A 24,750-nucleotide genomic window follows, 5' to 3' on the forward strand; every position below is an offset into this window, starting at 1 on the left:
CAGTGCCAATGTCCGCAGTGCCAATGTCAGCACCACACGCTGTGCCAGCTAGCGCAAGCTCGATGCCGAGGTCTGTGACAGCATCGCCCGGACCAGCGGCGTTGGGAACAGACATGTGGCGACAACTCAAGCGTGTTGCGGTCCCAGAGTTTTCCGGCGACAAGCGGCAGTACAACGCGTGGCGTGCAGCTTTTGTAGCTTGTATTGACCAGGCACCCGCTACACCTGAGTATAAACTGTTGCAGCTTCGCCAGCACCTGAAAGGCGACGCGCTGAAAGTTATTGACGGACTCGGACACTCAGCAGCGGCCTATGAGGCAGCCAAGCGGCGACTCGAACGGAAGTTTGGCGGACAACGTCGTCAATTAGCGCTCCACTTGGATGAACTAGAAAGTCACCCCAGTGTGAAGAGCAGCAAAGACCTCGAGCATTTTGGTGACCTGCTCGACATTGCCATCCTCAACTTACGCGAGGCAGGCCGAGACCAAGAGCTCGGAGATGGCACCTTGTACAGAGTTTTACAGCGAAAACTGGCAGAGTCGATGCTCACCAACTACCAACGTTGGTTAGTTGACCACCGACAGCAGCCAACGGTAGTAGCGCTTCTTGAGTGGACACTGCAAGAAGTGGAGTACCGTACAGTGGCAGCCGAGGCGGTACATGGCGTGGCAGCAGCAGTACCTGCAACAGCACCAGGCACTGCCCGTCACTTTGACAGCAGCAGACCATCATTCCGGCCAAGTAGCCATCGCTCGTTGCAGCAGAGCAATGCTCATACACACTTGGCAGACGGACAGACGGCACGAGACGAGGAGACTTCTTTCATATCCTCTCGCGCCACTTGTCCAGAATGCAGCGGGAGCCATGGCATTTGGGAATGCTCCACCTTCAAAGGACACGACACAGGCCGACGGTGGACAAGAGCAAAGGAATTAAGCCTGTGCTATCGCTGCCTGGGAACAGGGCACAGAGGCGACAAGTGTCCTCGAACTCGCACTTGTGGTGTCGATGGTTGCCAACGGAATCATCATCGTCTACTACACGGCTTGGCACGATCAGATTTTGAGATCAGGAAGAAGCCGAGAGCCGATGGCAAGGAAAGGAATTATGACAAAGCAAACACCAAGGCTGAACAAGGACACTGTGGCGTCGCAACAGCGCATGAGACTCCAACGGAAGGGGAGTCCCCCCAGCAATGCAGCAATGCAACAGCCGAGAAGAGCTACACCAGTTTACGCACTGTGCCTGTCGCTCTCAGGTCCGGTAGTAAGCGGCTCGTCGTCAATGCGCTTCTGGACGACGGAAGTACCAACACCTTCATCCATGAAGACGTTGCCACAGCGCTAGGAATGAGTGGTGAGCAGCATGACATGACTATCAATATGCTGAATGGAAAGCGGAGCACTTTCAAATCCATGGAAGTGGAGTTCGATATCGCCAATATTAACGGTCAATCATGGACAACCGTAGTCGGACTCACAACTCCCAACCAAGTAACAGGACGTCTGCAGCTAACGGACTGGAGTAGCAAGAAGATTGGCTATGAGCACTTGGCTGATATACCGTTTCCGGAACCGGCCACCCCTGAAAGGATCGAGCTGCTCATTGGCGTCGACAATGCCGAGCTTCACCGTGCGTTGTATGAAGTGTCTGGACCAGCCGGAGAGCCCATCGCGCGTCTCACACCTCTCGGATGGACCTGCGTCGGAGCAGGGGTTAGCCGTGGCGGGGGCACAAACCACTGCTGCAGCGCTATCATCGCCAGCAGCGAGACCCTTCTGAGTGTGGATAAGACTTTGCGACAGTTCTGGGAAATTGAGCAAGTGACCAGCCCAGAACACCCCATGTCACCGGAAAACCTGGACGTCCTGACAGCGACAAAGAAACGAATGACGTTCACCAATGGTCGCTACTGTGTCGGGATGCCATGGCGGGCAGATGCATCACGGCCCACCAACAATTACGACATGGCAGCGAAGAGACTTGCGCAAACACAGAAGAGGCTGAAACGGGTCCCAGAAATTGCAGAGCGCTATGCAGAGACCATTGAGAGTTACGTGAGAAAAGGGTACGTGGTGAAGGTGAATGCAAACCCACATGAAGCAGGATCGTGGCTCCTTCCACACTTCCCGGTTGTCCGACTGAACAAAAGTACGACGAAAGTTCGCATTGTGTTCGACGGGTCAGCTAAGCATGATGGCACCGCCCTCAACGACCTGCTGCACACCGGTCCGAAGTTACAACGTGATCTATCGGCTGTTCTGCTCAGATTTCGGCGGCATCCGATCTGCATTGGCTGTGATGTCACGGAGATGTATCTACAGGTTGAAGTCAGAAAATCAGATCGGCCATATCTGAGATTCCTGTGGAATACAGACTCGCAGTCAGCTCCAGATGTGTACGAATTCAACCGGGTGGTATTCGGTCTGAACTGCTCCCCGTTCTTAGCGCAACTGGTCGCGCGAGAGCACGCTAAGACACTAGATCCAGAATTCGCCCGTGCAGCCGAGATGATGCTCGAATCAACTTACATGGACGACGGTATGGACTCAGTCTCTACAATTGCCGAGGGTGTGGCCCTGTACAAGAGTGTGACAGCAGCATGGAAGGGAGCAGGCATGGCAGTGAGGAAGTGGCTGTCGAATTCTCCGGAGCTGTTGGGTCACATACCCAGAGAAGATCAGGCAACGCAACTCAGCCTGAACGGAGACGGCCCATCCCAGATTAAGACTCTAGGGATCAGTTGGTTGAGCGACAGCGACATGTTCAGCTTTCAGGCTGTCATACCACCTGACGATATGATGATGACGAAGAGGAACATCCTCCGAAAGATCGCGACGATCTTCGACCCGCTAGGATTTCTGGCACCGGTGATCATCCGTGCCAAGATACTGATGCAAGAGATCTGGGCTAGCGGTGCAACTTGGGACGAAGTGCTTCCCGTCGAACTGAGCTCACGTTGTAGACAGTGGTTCCAGGATCTCCTTGCACTGAGCTCAATTCAAGTGCCACGCTGCTTGCAGGCCATTGCAGGCGCTACACCGCAAGATGTCGAGCTTCACGTATTTGGCGACGCATCAGAGTTAGCGTATGGTGCCGTCATCTACCAACGTATCCGCTACGCCTCCGGCGAGATCAGCACCGTATTTGTGTCTGCTAAGTCACGAGTTTCGCCAACTACCGCCACAAGCATCCCACGGCTCGAATTGATGGCTGCTGTGCTGGGAGTCGAAATGGCCAACGAAGTAGCCAAGGTGTTGCAGATCAACCCGCAGAACATCATCTACTGGACTGACAGTATGGACGTGATCTGGTGGATCCGTGGCCGGAGTCGCTTGTTCAAGACGTTCGTTGCCAACAGAGTGAGCACGATTCACCAGGCAAGCAGCCCAGATCAATGGCGGTATGTCCCTACGGCAGAGAACCCGGCTGATATTGTGTCGAGAGGATGCGCCCCAACATCGCTCACGCCGGACAGTATGTGGTGGACCGGTCCTAGCTTCATGGCCAAGCCGTCTGATGACTGGCCAGTACGACAGTTACCTACAGCCCAAGCAAAGGAAACAAAGTCCATGAAGGAGACCGTTCTGATGAGCAGCACTGAGACGGGTACTGATGATGAGGGCACAGGCGCAACGGAGCCCAGTGTTTGGCGACTGGAACCGCAGCGATACTCTGATTTGGAGCGCTTGATTCGTGTGCAGGCGTGGGTGATGAGATTTCTTCACAACGCTCGAGCGCCACATGAACGCCGCGAACTGGGTGAATTGACAGTGGACGAATTGAGTGAGTCTGAGTTGATACTGGTGAAATCAGCGCAATAGTCTGAGTTCCGAGATGAGATCAAGGCCATCAAGAAGGGACAACCTGTGAGTTCCCAGAGCAAGATTGCAGCACTCCATCCACAGTTAGATGACAGTGGTTTGCTGCGTGCAAGGAGTCGACTTCAGTACGCGGACTTCTTGCCCTCTGACACGATCTCACCGATCATCCTTCCCAGGACGCATCCAACGACTAAGCTTGTGATCACGCGGATCCATGGCAACGGTCATCACGCACTCGGCAACAATCAAGTTCTGAACGAGTTAGTAAAGCGGTTCTGGGTTGTCGGTGCACGCGAAGCAGTCAAGGAAGTGGATCGTCAATGTCCTGAATGCCAACGCCGAAAGGCCAAGCCTGCTAAGCAGCTCATGGCGCCACTGCCAACACTCCGGATTGAACCCGGCACCCGTGCGTTTGAAAGGGTTGGAATCGACTTTGCAGGACCAATGTACACCAAGCAGGGACGCCGAGCGCAGGCAAAGAGATGGCTGTGCATCTTCACCTGTCTTGCCACACGCGCTATCCACATCGAAGTAGCGTATGGTCTTGATACTGGAAGCTTTCTGAACTGCTTCTTCCGAATGGTCGGACGACGTGGCGCCCCACACGAGGTGCTCACTGACAATGGCACGAACTTTGTTGGTGCAGTAACCGAGCTACGCGAGTTGAGAAGAGAACTGGACGAGAAGAAGATCATCAAGGCAACCAACGGTCAACGGATTCAGTGGCACTTCAACCCACCCGCAGCACCGCACTTCGGAGGACCATTTGAGGTCATGGTGAAGGCTGCCAAACGAGCACTGTACGCCATTCTGAAGTCAGGTGACATCACAGATGAGGAGTTAGTGACGGCAACGATTGGAGCAGAACACCTGATCAACAGTCGGCCCTTGACAACGGTATCTTCAGATGCCAGAGACTGTACTCCTATCTCTCCAAGTGACTTGCTGCTAGGCGACGCGAGCCACAGTATTGATGTACCCGGTGATGACCCAGCAGCTAGCCTGAGGAGACGCTGGAGACGAGTCCAGGAGCTGGTCAGACATTTCTGGGCAAGATGGATGCAAGAATGGCTGCCCATGCTGAGTGGTCGTGCCAAATGGAAGAAACCCTACAACAACGTGCAAGTCGGTGATGTCGTTATCCTACTCGCCAAAGACACACCACGTGGTCAGTGGCAGCTGGGACGAGTTGTCGATGTTCACCCAGGACGTGACGGGCTGGTACGAGTCGTGGACGTAAAGGTGAAGAACACCACGCTACGTCGCCCAATAAGCAAGATCTGCCCGCTGGAAGCATGTCAGTGAGTTACTGAGTGGCAACAGCATTGGACCATCGCCATTGACGTATGGTCATGTCTTTTCACTCTCTTGCTTCTCTCTTGCTTCTCTCTTTTTTTTTGTTTCTGTTTGCTTGAGCACTAGCAACTCAGGCAATCTTTTCTGTTTTTCTTTCATTTTTCCGCTTCGAGTGTTGGTGATGTATCTCTCCGTAGACACATCAGGAAGGGGAGAATGGCGTGGCGAGAATGCCACGGAGTTAGTCTACACGTTCATGTCATGTTCAGTTGCGATTTGCTTTCTCTTCCTGATTGCCATTGCGGTCATGCTGTCGGTTCTCTGTGATTTGACCTTTATCTCCTGGCATCTTACTGTCTTCATGTGCTCCCCTTGGGGGCACCTTGATGCCTGATGTAATATCGCAGTTGTACAGCGGGCTACCTTTTAGGTTCCGCTGCGGTCGGTTTCGCTGAGCCAGCCTTGGCACCGTGTAGCCTTTTTTGGTTGTTGTGTTCTTGTGCGTGCGGCATGAGGTTTTAGCTGTACCTTTGTTTGGCTGCGCTGCCTTTTTGTTTCCTGAGAGTTTTTCTTTGCATGTATTGTAGTTTGTTGGAATAATCGAGTGCTCTTCGAGCCAACACCACAGCGATTCAGGAGTGTCGATCCTCGCCGAGGTGTATGATCTGTAGCCGTCAACACACTCGTTGATACTTGAACAAGTATTTAGTTTGACAGCATATTACAAGGAGGTGGAACACCATGTTGGGAAACATTGTCCCATACCACAACCAACCACGGTTAGTAGAGCTCCGGTATTGCAGCCATTTGAACCGTATGGGTGCTAGACCCGGTCCTGACCCTCGTTATACTATGGGAGTTACGAGGGGCAGTTGTTCAAATCTTCTTGTTGTACAATCGTGTTTGCTCTGAATTGATGTTCTTCCTTTTCTTTTTTACTCTTTTATTCCAACTTCTGCCCATGACATCTCTCTCTCTCAGCTCGTGCTCTCTGTAGACGAGGTTGGTGATGTTCCGATTCGGCCACGGCCCATGACCCACGGCCGAGTCGGAACATCACCAACCTCGTTTACAGAGAGCACCTTCTAACGACAGTGTCATGGTGGTGACAGTAACTGTCGTCAGCTGACGAGCTGAGAGAGGGATGCCATGGGCAGAAGTTGGAAGAAAAGAGTAAAAAAGAGAAGGAAGAACATCAATTCAGAACAAACATGATTGTACAACAAGAAGATTTGAACAACTCCCCCTCGTAACTCCCATAGTATAACGAGGGTCAGGACCGGGTCTAGCACCCATACGGTTCAAATGGTTGCAAGACCGGGGCTCTACCAACCGTGGATGGTTTTAGTGAGGCACACTGTTTCCAAACACGGTGTTCCACCTCCTTGTAATATGCTGTCAAACTGAAAACGTGTTTCTACAATACAAGGTATATTTGAACAAGTATGTATATCAGCTTTGAACCTTTGCACACATAGAGTGAGCATTTATTGTGCCACACAGGTGCATCCATGGAGCAATGAAGCCGAGATCTCTGGTCGGCTGAGCTTTATGGGCCCCACCACCACCACCCTCCATTATTCACCCCAGTGTCTGGAGATAATGTGGACTTTGTAGAAAAAAGAAAAAAAAATCAGTGCTTCATAGAATGGTTGCTGAATTGATCGCTATGACAACACAATGTATTGTCATGGTACTTGTAGTGTAGACTACAGTACATTCATGGTTGCTAGCTGCTTCTTGTCACCCAAACATGGCCGCTCGGATGTGTTTTTTTTGCTATGTACAGCTGTATAGCAGTTCCGTGGCTGTGTTGGCTTGTCTGTAACTGTGTCGGTGATGACTGTTATCAAACTTCCATACAGTAAAACCTGTAACTAAAGACCAGCGTGACTAGCAACCAGCCTGGTACTACAGTAAAACCTGTAACTAAAGACCAGCGTGACTAGCAACCAGCCTGGTACTACAGTAAAACCTGTAACTAAAGACCAGCGTGACTAGCAACCAGCCTGGTACTACAGTAAAACCTGTAACTAAAGACCAGCGTGACTAGCAACCAGCCTGGTACTACAGTAAAACCTGTAACTAAAGACCAGCGTGACTAGCAACCAGCCTGGTACTACAGTAAAACCTGTAACTAAAGACCAGCGTGACTAACAACCAGCCTGGTACTACAGTAAAACCTGTAACTAAAGACCAGCGTGACTAGCAACCAGCCTGGTACTACAGTAAAACCTGTAACTAAAGACCAGCGTGACTAGCAACCAGCCTGGTACTACAGTAAAACCTGTAACTTAAGACCAGCGTGACTAGCAACCAGCCTGGTACTACAGTAAAACCTGTAACTAAAGACCAGCGTGACTAGCAACCAGCCTGGTACTACAGTAAAACCTGTAACTAAAGACCAGCGTGACTAGCAACCAGCCTGGTACTACAGTAAAACCTGTAACTAAAGACCAGCGTGACTAGCAACCAGCCTGGTACTACAGTAAAACCTGTAACTAAAGACCAGCGTGACTAGCAACCAGCCTGGTACTACAGTAAAACCTGTAACTAAAGACCAGCGTGACTAGCAACCAGCCTGGTACTACAATAAAACCTGTAACTAAAGACCAGCGTGACTAGCAACCAGCCTGGTGCTACAGTAAAACCTGTAACTAAAGACCAGCGTGACTAGCAACCAGCCTGGTACTACAGTAAAACCTGAAACTAAAGACCAGCATGACTAGCAACCAGCCTGGTACTACAGTAAAACCTGTAACTAAAGACCAGCGTGACTAGCAACCAGCCTGGTACTACAGTAAAACCTGTAACTAAAGACCAGCGTGACTAGCAACCAGCCTGGTACTACAGTAAAACCTGTAACTAAAGACCAGCGTGACTAGCAACCAGCCTGGTACTACAGTAAAACCTGTAACTAAAGACCAGCGTAACTAGCAACCAGCCTGGTACTACAGTAAAACCTGTAACTAAAGACCACCGTGACTAGCAACCAGCCTGGTACTGCAGACCACTTTGCGAGGCACGGACGGTCTCACATTCATATGTATGGTTGTGCTGTGCCTGAGTGCAAACCTCTAGCTAAGGACCACCTGCCACTTAAGACTTTCGGCTTTCTCTGGCCCCAAGGGGGTGGTCGTTAGTCACAGGTTTTGCTGTAGTTGGAGTAGGAGTCTACTAAAAGAGTGTATGGTCATGGTCTCGGTATGTTCTTCTGTGTTCTCTGCTTTTTATTGCCGTCTTCTTCTTTGCCGCTGTCTTGGCAGTGGTTCTATTGCAGGATGAGCTTGCAAAGGCCACCGTGACTGTGTACATTGCGGCGGCTCTGGCAAAGAAGCTGCATGCATTTGACGGCATGATCCGCAACATCCTTCTTACCAGTGTCAAGCGGGCCGGCTTCACGAGCAACGATGTGCATGTGGAAACTGTTGACAACTTCAGTGAGCAACCTCTCGTAACCGTCAAACGAAAGGATGTCGGTGAGTTGCCAATAGGAATTTCAGTATGTTCTGTACAGAACAGAACAACAAGGACAATCAAGGCTGGTTTGCTGCTACTGTAAGTTTCATGCTCTCGCAATCATCAGGCAAACGATTGTATTATGCTCTGCCTCCGCAGTGTTGAGCACTGTCAGCACGCTGGGTACATCCTCCGGCAGTACCTTCTGTAGAAAGTATTCGGGCTAACGTGCCCATTCCCAAAACACTCTGATGGACCGAACCAGTTCTTATCCTACAATGTTTTGGCAAAATTGGAGCAGTCATCAGAATGAAGCAAAGGTGCATTAATGGCCGTAAAGGTAACCTCCCAGCCCCAGTATCTGGGCTTGGATTTCAATTCAACCGGGTACATGTGTACCCGGCACAACTCTTGCAACCGGGTCAGTCCCGGGTACATTCAAGTGAGGCTATTGTACATCAGGGAGTCTTAGGACTTCCTGATTGAGTCCCAGGCGGGTAACAAGTGACCCACTGTTCTTTTCCGAAGCCGGTCCAAGTCCCCCCCCCTCCCCCAACCGGATTGCTGACCCGGATGACCTGGCTCTGAAGCAGACACTACAACCCTATTGCCAAAGTACAGCAGACCTGTGAGCGGACAAGGTAGAAATGGAATGTTAGCTGCATGACATCATTTTGAGATACACGCGTTTTAAGTTTGGCAAACTGTGATATATTTTTTCCTGGGTTAGAGGGCTCTATTTGCATCTAGCGTTTGTGCCTCGACGTCGTTCAGCACAGGGAATCAAGGTCCAGCACTCAAAATTTGAAGTGAATCGGTTATGGCTGAAGGAAGATATGGCAGCTAGTTGTGCGACGGGTGGCATATCGACGGGCGAATTTGGAGGTGGCCGCGATCAGCTTATAGCCCGCTGTCAGGTGCTGCGAGCTTCTCTGATTTTGAGAGCGTTTCAGAGTCAGGTAGTAGTCGAGAGCGTCTTCCACAACGCCGAGAACGACGTTCCAATCGGCTTTTTTGTTTGCTGCTGGTAAAGCTCGAGTGCGGAACAAAAAGACATAGGGAACAAATTAGATGGATCTTTCGGATGCAGGCGATCGTGGTGACAGCAGTGTTGATGATAACGTGAATGAAGGGGAACAATAGCGCTCTTCCTGTGGATGCTGAGTTGTACTGAATATATACGCCGAACTGACTTCAGAGCTCTGAAGCACACAGGGCAGGAGCTGAAGAAACAATAGTGGCGTCGTGCACCACAGGAGAACGTATACAGGGACTAAACCAAGAACAACTAGCTGCTGCCCAATGCATTGGATGCAAGTGGCAGACCTGCACCATGCACTGTCTGGAAATGAGTGTTTTAAAAATTGAGATACACAGAATGGTCAAGGCAAGTGAACATGGGCTGAGTGGAAAGAAGTCAAATCGGGCCTCGGATTGTGGACTGATGTGTAACGTTACGTTAAGTACAGTTTCTCAAGTCTGTGGACGCGTCCTGCTTCGCCAATGGGCACCGTATTGGTGGTGCGTCTCTGGAATATTATTTTGATGCTGTGTTCAAGAGCTGCCTGTCTCCTGCCAAGAATGTTACAAACTGTAAAACTAAAGTGCGCCGCTCAGTCGTCGGGAGCTTCAATGCATCCCAGCAGAGTGCGGGCTCGCCAACAGTTTACAATGAGAGCGTGCACACATGACTGAGGCAAGAGCTCACTGGAATTACCATTTGTCCTCCAAATTCTTATTTTTGACGTGTGTGTAATTTTATTTGATGTGTGGATTGAAAAACAGATCGTTGTAGGTGACCTTCATGCAAAAAAAAGTTTTTGCCAGACTGCAGCTAACATTCCATTTCTACCTTGTCCGCTCACATTGCTGGACTTCATGTTATCAGACAAGGTCAGCAGCAAAGGTGTAGATGGGACATTTTATGCGCCATTCAGAACACACATCACGAGTTCACATTCAATTATTGCCACCGTCCTAAGTATTTAATGTTTATCTCACACCTATTTTCAAACCTCTTGTTAGCGCTTGCACCCGAATGCATCAGAGCAGTGTTTAGGAAATGGGAGAGCCAAGTGACTACGTGCAATGGAAAGTCGCAGAGCAAAGCTGCATGCATACCTACGTATTCTCACAACACCGCACGAGGATGATTGGGGTACACCAGTGTGCTGGTTTCGATCAACTGGTGAAGCGATTGGCGTTGCAAACAGCCAAAGTGATCGCTCACGACTGAGCCGCAGCAGTACCCGCGACCGGGTGCAAAGTTCCCTGATCGACGTTGCAAGCAGCCAACCATGGTGAAGCAATTGGCGTTGCAAACGGCCAAAGCAATCGCTCATGCTTGAGCGGCAATAGTACCCGCGACTGGGTGCAATGACTACTGATTGGCGTCGCAAACAGCCGACCAATAGTATGCAATTTTAAGCAGAGATAGTAGCAGCAAAGCAACCAGTTGAAGGAAGCTGTTCCCACCTATATAATGTGGGAATGGGAGGGTGGGTGGCAAACAAATTCCGGTTGCTGCTCAGTGACACTGCAAGGGAAAGCGCAAGCCAAAGTCAGCGCAGGAAGAGCTACCCAAGGCGATTTGGGCGCGCATGCGCAGCAGTTGAGTGCACGTGTAAAGCCAGCTCAGTCGCAGCTAGCATGCGATAGAGAGCAGCGCATCGGTCTTATCGCTAACTAGGGTTAGCCCAAAAGCTAACCCAACATTTAGCGCTTGCACCCGAATGCATCAGAGCAGTGTTTAGGAAATGGGAGAGCCAAGTGACTACGTGCAATGGAAAGTCACAGAGCAAAGCTGCATGCATACCCACGTATTCTCACAACACCGCACGAGGATGATTGGGGTACACCAGTGTGCTGGTTTCGATCAACTGGTGAAGCGATTGGCGTTGCAAACAGCCAAAGTGATCGCTCACGACTGAGCCGCAGCAGTACCCGCGACTGGGTGCAAAGTTCCCTGATCGACGTTGCAAACAGCCAACCAGGGTGAAGCAATTGGCGTTGCAAACGGCCAAAGCAATCGCTCATGCTTGAGCGGCAATAGTACCCGCGACCGGGTGCAATGACTACTGATTGGCGTCGCAAACAGCCGACCAATAGTATGCAATTTTAAGCAGAGATAGCAGCAGCAAAGCAACCAGTTGAAGGAAGCTGTTCCCAGAAAACCAGCACACGGCACCCCAGCAAGCGTTCACCACCAATGCACGAGAGCTAAGAACAAGTGATTAAAGCACGAGATGGATGAAATCCAACGCAGGTTCTCAATACGGCAATTTAGCAATGGCAATCGGTACCTGTATGTCAAGGCATCGACATCGACTGGAATGGCAGCACTGCTCGGTCTGGTTGTGCTTGAGCAGCTGGGGCGAGACGCCGGAATTCCTCCATGCGGAAACGAGACAGCGAATCGGCAATGCAGTTAGACTGGCCAGCAATGTGAGTAGCAGTGACGGTGAAATTGAAGCGGGCCCACACAAAGAATAGCTCCCTGATCAGGGTCATCACTGGCGGTGACTTGGATGTGCCGGAGCGGATGCAATCTACCACAGCCTTGTTGTCACAGTGCATTGTGATACGAAGCTGGCGCCATTCCTTGCCCCACGTGCAGCACGCTGTGACCAACGCGTAGAGCTCCTTCCACTCAATGCTGTGAGCAAGTTGCTCAGGCGACCAGGTCCCTTGAAGCCAGCGGCCGCTGTTGAATGCGCCCCAGCCCAGGGTGCCACTGGCATCAGTGAACAGCTCCAAGTCTGGAGATGGTGTCCAATCTGGGAACAGGAAGAATGATTTTCCGTTCCATTGTTCCAGGAGCCGTAGCCACCATTGGATATCTTCCTGGCACTCGGTAGTCAGACTGATGCGGTAGTGAGGCTGCTGGTAGCGACTGCAAATAGACCACAGGCGCCGCATAAATGTCCGGCCGGGTACGATGACTCTTGCAGCGAAGGAGAGTTTCCCCAGAAGAGATTCGAGTTCGCGCTGAGACATGGTGGGGTTGATGCTCGCTGCAGTCAGCAGGCGCTTGGTGTCAGCCAATTTGTCGTCAGGGAGCCGGGCTTCCATCTTCTCACAATCCAGGATAATGCCCAGGAATGTCAGGGTACGAGACGGGCCTTCCACCTTCGCAGGCGCGAGCGGGACTCCGAGGTATGAGAATGCATGGAGAAGAATGGCCAGCTGCCGATTTCCCACTGCCTGGCCCACGCTCACGCACAAGTAGTCGTCCAGGAAATGCAGCAAATTAGGGATGGAGAATTCGTGGTGCATTATCCATTCGATGGTGGCTGCCACGGCATCAAAAACCGCCGGGCTAGAGCGGAGCCCAAATGGCAAGACATGGTCGTAGTAGTACTTCCCCTGCCAAAGGTTGCCGAGGAGATGCCAATCCTGTGGGCGGACAGGTATTTGACGGAAAGCGCTCTTCACGTCGAGTTTAGAGAGATAGGCAGGAGACGGGGAGGACATAATGATGTTAATGGCTTCATCAATGCTGATGTACTGCAAAGAGAAAGGCTCGGCAGGGATTCCGTCGTTAACGCTGGAGCCGGCAGGGCTGGACAGGTGGTGTATCAAGCTTAGCTTGCCATTCTTTTTCGGAACGGCGCCAATGCCAGAGCAGTACATAAATGGGAATGGGGGCGAGTCAAATGGGCCAGCCGTGTAGCCGGCGTTGCAGGAAGCGGTGAGCTGTGAAGACACAAATGCAGAGTGCTGGAATGCTGATGAGAGGTTGGACGAGTGCTGGTTAGTTATGCGGTTGCCGGTAAAGCCAATGTCAAAGCCGCAGCGGAGGCCGTTAATAACATACGAAGCCAATGAACTGTCAGGGTGGTTACGGAGCAGTGATTCGAAGCGAGAAACAGAGAGGGGTGTGTGGACAGCAGGACATGCACTTGTGAAATCAGTAGAACGTGAAGGGCAGGGAGAAATATGTACAATCGCGGGAGCTGCAGCCAAAGCAGCAGAGTTACTGGCGCCTACCGCACTTAGACCCGTTGTGGTCCTTGGACCCGCAGCGGTTGCAGACTTGGGCGTACTTGCACATGCTGAGACTGCAACGCCCAGCGTTGAAGTTCCGCCAGATGGGTTGGCCATTAGACACCGTACGGACTCCATTGAAGGCTTGCTGGTTGTTACGTTGCGGACGAAAGGGACACTGGCCGCCTCCGGGATGGACGAGGCGGCAGGACTCACATGTGGGCCTTGATCGGCTAGTCACGGACATTTGCCACAGATTGATGTCGATGACGTCAAAGCGCTTGCCTGGCTGAGCAGAAATGGCAGAGCGAAACTGGGTGTCGTACGACAGCCAAGCCTCCGGATAGTATTGCCTGTTGGCTGCAACAATGGTGGCTTGGTATGAGAGCATCTCCTGCAGGCGGGACGGGTTAGCAGAACACAGGACGTTCATGAAGAGAGTCCATGCCTCCAGCCATGTCGGCAAGTCGTGGACGCGTCGACGAACGGGCTGGGCAGCTCCACCTTCCACCACCTCCAGAGACTGGCCGCCACTGCTGAACTGCAGCTGAAGCTGGCGTGGGGCAGAATACGAGGTGGCGATAGTATCGGGCAGCAGCTGGGTGAAATCTACAAAGTCACCCTTCAATATTTTCTCTCGTATAGTCTGGGGAACGGAGAGATTACCAGCGTTGGAAGACTCCGCCGAAGGCTGAGTTCCAGCGGATCCAGGGGCAGTGATGGTGGCCAGCATTGGAGCGATCGCCTCCGACAAGGCAACGGTGACGGCGGAATGTACTTCCTGCCGCACAAACTGGCGCAAATCGTCATTCCTGCTCCGGTCCGGGATCTGGGGAGTCGGAGAAGCTGCTGCAACACTCTCCAGATCCTGCTCTTGCTCCTGCTCGTGCTCCTGCCGCAGGGATGGCGTGGCCGACGGGGATCGAGGTTCCCGTGCCGCCGAGCTCGACGTGTCCTGGATACTGAGCAGCAAGCGGGCAAGAAGCTGGGGCTTTGTTCCGCTCGAATTCAGCCCACGGCCTTCCAGCTCGGCCCGCAAGTCCGACACGTTCATACGACGTGCTTCAGAGGTAGACAACATGTTTGTCGTGCAGTAAACGGCTGCGAGGAAGCTACAAGGAGTCTGAATAATTAATTCTATTCTCCTCAAACAAATTCCGGTTGCTGCTCAGTGACACCGCAAGGGAAAGCGCAAGCCAAAGTCAGCGCAGCAAGAGCTACCCAAGGCGATTTGGGCGCGCATGCGCAGCAGTTGAGTGCACGTGTAAAGCCAGCTCAGTCGCAGCTAGCATGCGATAGAGAGCAGCGCATCGGTCTTATCGCTAACTAGGGTTAGCCCAAAAGCTAACCCAACATTATGCACTGTAAGAGGAATACCAGCGAAGGAAGGTAGGACGTGTAATAATGAATTTATGTGGGAGAATGTAATGCAGCGGTGTGATACCTTTCTGCATTGCTTCATTCCAGCCAGCAACAAATGAGACATGTACTGTACTCGTATAGTAGAAAATTTCCGGACGGAAATATTTTCGGACAAAGCCAATTTTCGACCTTTCGTATGGATTTTATTTTCATACAGTGCTGCATGCTAAATGCACACGCGTTCGCATGCGGCACGCATGTATAGTGTACATAACTTCACATGAACAAATTTTAGTACGGAATTAATTTTAGTACAAAAGAGGCCGTGTATGAAATCGTACGAAAATAAATTCCGTCCGAACATTTCCTGCTATACAGTATCTTGATTCATTGGGAGGTAATCCTTGTTCTTCAGTTTTCCTGCAATTTTGCTTGCTATCTGTGCAATCAGAACTTTTTTTGCTATAAATACTCATCAGCTTGTCGCCCGGTTTCCTGTTACTGTCTTGCCATGTCCTATGCAGCTATGGTCCAGACTAGTGTGCGTGTGGTGGTGATTGCGGATTTATGCGAGCACTCCAAGCATGTCATCCGAAATAAGTTGATTGACAGCCTGTCCAGGCTGGCTGGCTATCCGGGAAAGGTGGACGTGGCGATCATCGAACGCTACAACAGCACAGAGATGTATCTACTGTTGCCCGTGTATGGTGCAATCATGCTGAGTTATATCGCCATCAACACTCCTGGCATACTAAGTGGTCTAGGGCTTCTGGAACTGAACATTGTCGGCAGTTTCAATATCTTCAACTTGCGACTGGGTAAGTTTATTGTGCCCTTTTCCCTTCCTCCCGTATATTTTGACCGCCAAGATGCTAGGTATAAGCACTGGTTTGCTGCGGCTCTTATCACCAATGTGTTTGACTTGAATAGTAATGATACGAAAGACCTCGTCAAGGCTGTTTGTGGCTTGTGTGCCGCGGGTGGTAGTTTGTTTTCTTCCAACCAAAAATCTTTTCTTCCCTTTCTCTTTCCAAAGAAAGTGATGGACCTCACGCAACTGCATCATAAAAAAGGAGGTTTGTCAACTGACCACCGCTCTATTCAGCTGCTATTCACAATCGCCACATGCGCTGGATGAAAAATTATTTATTTTGACGTGGAAAAATTTCCAAGAGCAGTTTTTTGGGTTAACTTGGATATTGGCAAAATAATCATAATAATTTGAAACTCGGATGTTGAGCCAATAATAAAATTTAATGTAGAAAGGAAAGAAATATAGATACTAGTTGAGAGTAACTCTCCATCACTAGTAGTAAGTATAAAGCCGGTTCTGGCGCATTTTTTGACCTTTGACCTTTGGGCCAAATAAGGCACACTGTGTCGGTCGTGCTTGGTCTGGCCCCGGGACTCCCCCCAGGGTTTGACCTTTGACCTTTGGGTTAAATAAGGCACACTGCGCTTGGTCTGGCCCCGGGACTAGTAGTATGTGACTTGCGCAACACAGAGAAGGCCTGATGATGAAATCAACACCCCAATGTGATGGAGAATTGTCACGGAGTACCAGCAACTCCTGGGCGATCGTTCTCGAGTGCCTCCTGGCGGATTGAAATCACTGCAGTCGCTGTTTCCTTCGCAGAATTTCAGTAAACTCGTCATCCAGAAACTCGTGCAGAAAGCACCAGCATCGCGCCGTCCAGTTTACTGATCTCTCTCGCAGTCGTTCACGATGTGGCGGTTCACGAATCAAGTTTGCAGAATAGATCGCCGAGAAGTAGTTGATCGAAATAAATAACCACCCCTAAGGTCGCCTTTCAGGCGACAACCTGGCTGGAAAACTGAAGCGCAGAAAGGGTGAATTGTTCTGCGGATACGGTGCGTGAATGGTGCGGAGTTCTCGGAGCCGCAATCGCGATGCGTCATCGCTACATCAAGCGTATGCTAGTAAAGCTCCGTCACAAGATCTCCCGTCTCCGGCTCCGGGGCCAGTGGATTCGTAAAAGTAATTAGATGCTAAACAGTAAACAGGGAAGAGCACGCATGGTTAGACATGTGTCGACATAATTATCATGTCGACACAGATCTGATTCAGTACGCGCCACCCCTAAGGTCGACTTTCAGGCGAAAACCTGGCTGGAAAACTGAAGCGCAGAAAGGGTGAACTGTTCTGCGGATACGGTGCGTGAATGGTGCGGAGTTCTCGGAGCCGCGATCGCGATGCGTCATCGCTACATCAAGCTTATGCTAAAGCTCCGTCACAAGATCTCCCGTCTCCAGCTCTGAGGCCAGTGGATTCGTAAAAGTAACTAAACAGGGAAGAGCACGCATGTATAGACATGTTGACACAGATCTGATTCAGTACGCGCGCGTGGCACACGGTGATGAGAAGTGATTTTTTATGCGTGGTGGTGTCGCCTCATTCGAATTGAAGGTGTTGTGGGAGCACCAGGCGAAAACACCTACAGCCACCATTCTGGCAGTCGTACTGCACGAGGAGGAGGCGAAGCCGATCGTCCAAATCGTGCCTATGGAGTGTAAAAATCAAGGAAGCGCAGCGTAGCTTGGAGGAGATGAAAAAAATGTGGACGTTTTGCAGGGGGACGCACTGGCAGATGCACCCTGGGACACCAGCAGCAATGAAAACTAGAAGGTCAGACCAAGAAACGGCACAGTAGTTATCTATCTACCGTCTCTTGGTTTATTTTTTAGTACAGGTGCTCCTTTGTACATAATTATGCTTGAGTTTTGAAGTGAAGCGCACATTTTAATAAGTCGGCCCATGTATAGAATACTGGATATTAGGATCATAAACATGATAATGAAGATGTTGGTGTTTTTTCCGTGACCCACCCCAACCCTCCTCCCGTTCCACCTCCCCATGCAATTTTTTCGAAAATGGGCATTCTCACACACATCACAAGGGTCAATTATTGATAGATACGATACATATTACAAAGAATAATCATAATGGAACGAACACTGAAGATCGCAATGGAGAGGAGAAGGAAGGTAGTATTCTACTTTATAAAATTCAGTGTCTATCCCTCAAACCAGTGAAAATTCAGTTCTTGTTGCCGTAGGTAGTATTTACTTTATAAAATTCAGTGTCGATCCCTTAACCCTTTGGCTCCCCACCATACAAATTTCGACGTTATTCCGTCGATGACTTCAAACAGTCATAACTCATTCAAATATTGCACTATCGCATGTGGGGTGTAGCTGAAGTTCTCAGCTTTCCGTTGGTGCAATCGTTTTCACGATAGCTCCAACGGTTGTTGAGATATCGCGCTCGAAAATTGGAGGACGGCACTTTTCTCGCTCCAAGCACATTTTCGGGTATGAACCGGGGAATTTCCCTTGTTCTCAAGTACCTGATTTGCGTAAATCATGGTGCTGGCTACCTGCTGCGGCAGTACAAAAAAATCTGAGCTGGGCGAGCAAGAAAATTGAAATGGCTGAAAAAGAAAGGGATTGAGGGCATTCCCAGCGATGGGGTACCTTCGCTGGGCTGTAGAGCTGGGCCTGCCACTCTGATTTCGCAAGGTGATGGCTCATTGTGTTTGCGCTGAGAAGAGCTTTCCGGAGAGCCCAAGATTGTGGAAATCAGGCTACTAGAACGTAAGTTATGACCGAAAGTCGACACAATTTGAGCGAAAATTATGGCTATTGCTAAATAGTGGAGTTATGGGGGAGCCAAAGGGTTAAAACAGTGAAAATTCAGTTTTTGTTGACATCATCATGATTTCATCAAGCTGGTATCAGATGAGAGACTACAAAGTTTACTCTTCGAATACAATGTACGTGTGAGGATGGATCAACCCATGACCTCTTCCGTGACACACAGTACGAGGTAGAATTATCGGACGCTCTGATGTACACCAATGCCCCTAATGGTTCCAGATAAGTAAGCAGAGTTACTCTGACCTAAAAATGTTTCATGCACACTACCTTCCTCTTCTCCATTGCAATGGTGACAACAGGGTTCAAATCATCATAGTCTGCCTCATGACGCGTGCGTTTGGTCTTCGACTCTTCACGAAAGCTGCGATCACGCACTGTGCAGGTGCCGTCTGCGGCCACATTGATGGTGTTCATCTTGACGTTGACCTTCGTGGTGCTTGTGGGCACGGCCTTCAGTTTCATCGGGGGCGACTCCACGAGTTTTATATCCGACAAACGAATGCAGATGCTGACGTTGATCATGTTGATGATTCTCATAAATTCAGGCACGTCGATTTATTCTGTTTCTTGAAATACGTTCTGGATACGTGTCGTAATTCTCTCATCAACATACTGGGAGGCCCGGACGTAATTCTCCTTGGGTTCCAGCATGAGATGCAATAGCACGGAATCATCGGCTTTGCTGAGATCACCGAAGTCGGTTACATCAACATCTTGTGGTAGGAGAATCGGACATTGGCCAGCACCAAACTTGCCGTTACTGATTCGAATCAGAAACTCCCCAATGGCGCTTTGTGTCATATCTTGACGGCTAGCCAATCTATCGTCAAGAATATCCTCCAACTTGTGCCTTAGTGTGAAGCACTGTATTTTCCTGATCTCAATCTGCCGCTCTGATGACACACAGAATAAAAGGAATACATTTCAGTTTAATGGCTGCTGGGGTTGGTGTGAGGGCAGGTCCTCCTCATCAACCGGCGGGATAAACGGCGTGTCAGTTGTCAACCAACAGATTGGTGTGCTACATCTGGAGCTACTCATACTGGTTGATAAAGAGACTACAGTTGAATGAGTGACTAATCCTCTATGTATTCGGTTATAATGTCAATAGATTGATGAGGTTAAAGGTCATCCTGAATGTAGGTGACGACCTTTGAGAACACAGTGAAAACGGTGGGCGCCAAAACCGAAAAGTTGAGTAGCGGCATGCCGTGTCTTTTTTGTTGTTGTTCGCATTCGGAATCTTTTGATTGGGATAAGTCAATTAGTTTTTCATCTATGTCCGTAATGGAAAGGTCAATGAGGTGTAGAATTGGTCTAGCTTTCCTCTCGTATAATTCTTTTCGACATACAACATTTCTTACTATGGGTGGACTTGCAAATGATCCCACTTGCGGGCTCACCGCACCTCAGTAACTGGGTGAGGACAAGGTGCAGAAAAAAAGGATTGACGGCATATCAGGGTATCCGTCCTGGGATCCAATTGCAGTTACCCCTGCCCCCAACCCGGGGTAATACTTGGTACTAGTGTGGGTGGCTAAATCAGAGTGGATCTGATATAAGCTTCACTAGCACCAGTGATTACACAAGAGTTAATCTAGCCAGAAGCAGTCCATGGTCAACAGGTATGTATACTTCAAATAGAAAGTACAGTATGTGAACCCTGCAACCAACAAAGGTGGCAGATACAACAACACACCTTCAAGCATTCGAGCCTGTTGGCAACAGACCCAGCACTTATCTGGTATACGTGCACCCACCAACTGGACTAGCTGGTACACACACACACACACACACACACACACACACGCACGCACACGCACACACACACACACACACACACACACACACACACACACACACACACACACACACACATGCACCGCTTATGAATAGCTCAGTCTACGGTAAGACCATGGAGAACGTAAGGAATCGCATCAACCTGTGTGTGATAAGAGTGACGGAAGAGTGTGTGTGTGTGCGCGTGCCTGCCATTATTAAATATAGATGCTAATCATGAATGTGCAGGAATGTCTTTATACCCAAAAGCCAGTCTTCATCTTCCAAGATGAACTTCTTGCTGTCGAAGCCGCTGAGAGCTATCTTGTGAATCCTTTCACCAAGCACTCGATGCTTACGACGCCGCAACACATACATGGTTCTTATGACTTGTGTCTCTTCTGTTAGCCAGTGCAGGCTAATTTTTATTTTTCAAGGAAACCCTTCGAAAATGGTACCAATCGATTCAGCATGGCATTATCATTCCTCCTGCAAAGTTTCAGCTGATTTAGAGTCATGAGAAGGACGCTATGGCGATTTGAAGATCGAAAAACTTCACTTTTGTTTGTCAAGAAGAAAGACCATGATCGCACACAAATCGTACAACCCGTGTGGCACAATGATTTTTGAACGAAGTTGATCCGCGGACCCCGTGCTTCGCGCATGCACGCATGCATACTGCACAGTACAGAGGCTTTTTTGAACGCAGATATGTTGTTCTTCGTCTTCTCGAAATGTCTTCCGAATGCGTGGTGCTGGTGTTGTTCTCAGCTTCGTCAAGGCAGAATGCAGCTGCATGTGATGCTCCTGTGTGTTCATGCATGTTCTCTTTTCGCGTCTCGACATTGTAGCGTCCAGACTCAGCTCGACTGGAGAAGATTGAGGAGACTATGCTTTGATCCACATGGAAAATCGATGAAATTTGGTAATTATCGTCGGGCGCTAAAAAGCGCTGGGGAGCATGGGGCTAAAACTTCGTAGCAATCATCCCTACCATGACAGGCATCGACTGGTATATGTTCCATTCTGTTCCCAACCACTACGGGTCGTCTGCGAAGCTTCTTCTTCGCCGATTCTCGGACAGATCGTACGTCTTCGCACTGTATCTCTCGTCTCCCTCAACGGATCAAAACACGGTTTTCGCCAGGACGAACACAAACCCCCAGATTTCGCGGCGGCAACATCTTCGAGTAGGGAAAAGCTAGCAGCTAACCAGGAATCACCAAAAAACACGTGTAATACTCAGTGTGATTTGCGACAGCTGTCATTGTGCCGTCGCAACATGCATGTACCATGCACGGGAAAGGAACACGGATGAGTCGTTTTATTACGACAGCCTGCACTGGCTACTTCTGTAAGACATGAGCGGTGGTCAGCGATCATGATGTTTGTCTTCACAACATCTCGTTGTACACCTTTGGCTTGTTTGCCGCTGCTGCCTCCTGCACATTCATAGGCGTACATTTTGCTGCGGAGTGCCACAAACTCACAGATTGGTTCACCACACAACTCATCCTTGGACTGTCCGACGACCTTCTTGTTCGCAGTAGTGTATAGAGATGATCCTCGGAATAGTTTGATGTGTCGTAAACATCAAGATCCTGCTTCATGTCAGCGTACAGATCATCAGTTTCCATGGAAAGCACCAGACTATCGGTATCAGTATAGAGTAGGTGCAACGTATCGTTGTAACGCATCATGGTCCTGCAGGTAGTGATTGTTGATGACCGTCCATCTGTTGGATGCCATGTGATCCCACCCCATTTTCCATGATCGATGAAATTGTATATGTCAATATCGCTAATCTCATCCAGCGAGACCTTGGTGACCATCAGGAGTGTGTCCCAGGCAAGTCCAGACAGTGTAAGGTAGTTTGCAGGATTCAATCCATAAGTGCCGTGCTCTGAAGTGTTGGACCTTTTATTTCACTTCTCGATACGACTCTGCACCACATTCATGGTTCTCATGACTTGTGTCTCTTCTGTAGGACATGAGCGACAGTCAGCGATCATGATGGTTATCTTCACAATATCTCGTTGTATACCCTTAGCTCGTTTGCCGCTGCTGCCTCCTGCACATTCATATGCGTACATTTTGCTGCAGAGTGCCACACACTCACAGATCGGTTCACCACCCAACTCATTCTTGAACTTTCCGACGACCCTCTTGTTCGCAGCAGTGTATAGGGATGATCCTCGGAATAGTTTGATGTATCGTAAACATCAAGATCCTGCTTCATGTCAGCGTACAGATCATCAGTTTCCATGGAGAGCACCAGACTATCGGTATCAGTATAGAGTAGGTGCAACGTATCGTTGTAACGCATCATGGTCTGGTACCGCTGCTGCCTCCTGCACATTCATATGCGTACATTTTGCTGCAGAGTGCCACAAACTCACAGATCGGCTCACCACCCAACTCATTCTTGAACTTTCCGACTACCTTCTTGTTCGCAGCAGTGTACCGTGGATGATCCTCGGGATAGTTTGATGTCTTGTAGATGACAAGATCCTGCTTCATGTCAGCGTACAGATCATCACTTTTTCAGTTTCCACGAAGAGCACCAGACTATCTGTATCAGGATAGAGTATATAACCCCCCGAGAGTGTGCAACTCCTGATACCCTTTCTATGGGGTACGCCGACCGTGAAATCTCACATTATGTGGTGCAGTGTCGCAGTACGGGTGGACATAGGATTCCATTGAGAGCACATGAAAACCAGACTGTACAACTCGGATGGGTTACTGACACGGCGCCGGGAATTCCGTGATTACATCATTTTAGTGATGTAGTGCATACAAGCAGGATTCAAGCAGGTCTCTTTCTACACAACTGCCGCTCAGTTGTATGTACTACGCCATTTCCCACCTCCGTTCTGAGCCAAATTTGATGTAATCACGGAATTCCACCGTGACAGACACCCATATGCATAGTAGAAAAAGCCCCAAGCTGCACACTCTGTTTTTCATGTACTCTTGGTGTCATCACTCACACTTTCCAGCTCTGGGTTGCCCTGGGTACCAATGAACGAGATTTCGGGGTGACAGCTTGCAAAATGGCTTTATATTTTTGGAATGGTCACTCTACGTACTCATCACAAATGTTCTATTGCAATTGCATGCATGCACAATATATTCAAATTTCGTATTTTCGGTGACTTTACCACCGTCGTGGAGACTGGTCGGTGAGGAGCAGGTAGCCATCGCTTGTAGAATCAATCACATGGTTACACAGTATGGCTGGTTCAGCAAGAACAGGGTCCATACGAGGAACATTCGCTTTGTATTTTACCATCGAAGTAAGTCACTTTCCTTGTTATTAGCGTTTTTACATTCAACATTTCTGAGATTTTTGAATAATTGAGTTTTCAATCATTCATTCTTCATTTCTTCATGTTCACTGCCTCGCTTACCGTCTGATCTGAAGAACGCGATCGAGGTGACTGATGGTTACTGCCTGGTATAACGGGTGTCATGCTGTTGCTGTATATCCGTCCTGTCCGCGACAATGCAGATCACAAACAATTTTAAATCACATGAATTGTACTTACCGTCGTGCGTGCGGTTTTACTATTAGGAAACGTTGTGCAGATTGGATCGTCGCAATGTATCTATAATATTTTATTTATCCCATGGTACGAAACGATTTGGGCCATTTCAGCCAATCAGCGACCGTTCTGAGCAGGGGAATATAGAGCGATATTCCCCGCTGGGGTCAATAATATTCCCCGCTCGGGTCACGAATATTCCCCGGGTCACGCCAGAGAGCAAACAAGGGAGATTTTAGTGCTGGTCACGCTCTATTTGGGACAGTACATGGGATAAGTATGGATTATCCCATGAGTACGAGGGGTATACGTACCACCAAATATTTTCACGAGTGCGTCAGCACGAGGGAAAATATAAGGGACACGGTATACACAGAGTACGAATGGTATAATCCATTTATCCCATGTACTGTCCCAAACACAGTGTGACCAGCACTAAAATCTCCCTTATTGGCGTGACCCGGGGAATATTCGTGACCCCAGTGGGGTATATTATTGACCCAGTGACCCCAGCGGGGTATACTATTGACCCCGGCGGGGTATATCGCTCTATATACCCCCGCTCAGAACCAGGGAGTAGTACAATACCACTCCTGCTCAGAACGGTCGCTGATTGGCTGAAATGGTCCAAATCGTTTCGTACCATGGGATAAATGGATTATACCATTCGTAGATCTACTCTGTATAATTATACCATGTCCCTTATATTTTTCCTCGTGCTGACACACTCGTGAAAATATCTGGCCGTATACCCCTCGTACTCATGGGATAATCCATACATGTCTGGTCATCCTGTACCACACAAAAACTCCCACACA

General features: G+C 49.5%; 1 protein-coding gene across 1 annotated transcript in view; it reads left to right on the forward strand.

Annotated features, from left to right (window-relative positions):
• Positions 1 to 24,750, forward strand: part of LOC135813187 (tripartite motif-containing protein 2-like) — a 238,245-nt gene that overhangs the window by 20,497 nt on the left and 192,998 nt on the right. Inside the window, exons 6-7 of the mRNA XM_065326404.1 lie at positions 8,387 to 8,599; positions 15,452 to 15,745. Coding sequence (XP_065182476.1) covers positions 8,387 to 8,599; positions 15,452 to 15,745 — 507 coding nt within the window. The remainder of the gene's footprint in view (positions 1 to 8,386; positions 8,600 to 15,451; positions 15,746 to 24,750) is intronic.

This window comes from Sycon ciliatum, chromosome 3 (genome assembly GCF_964019385.1).
Source record: "Sycon ciliatum chromosome 3, ocSycCili1.1, whole genome shotgun sequence".
Taxonomy (NCBI): Eukaryota; Metazoa; Porifera; class Calcarea; order Leucosolenida; family Sycettidae; genus Sycon; species Sycon ciliatum.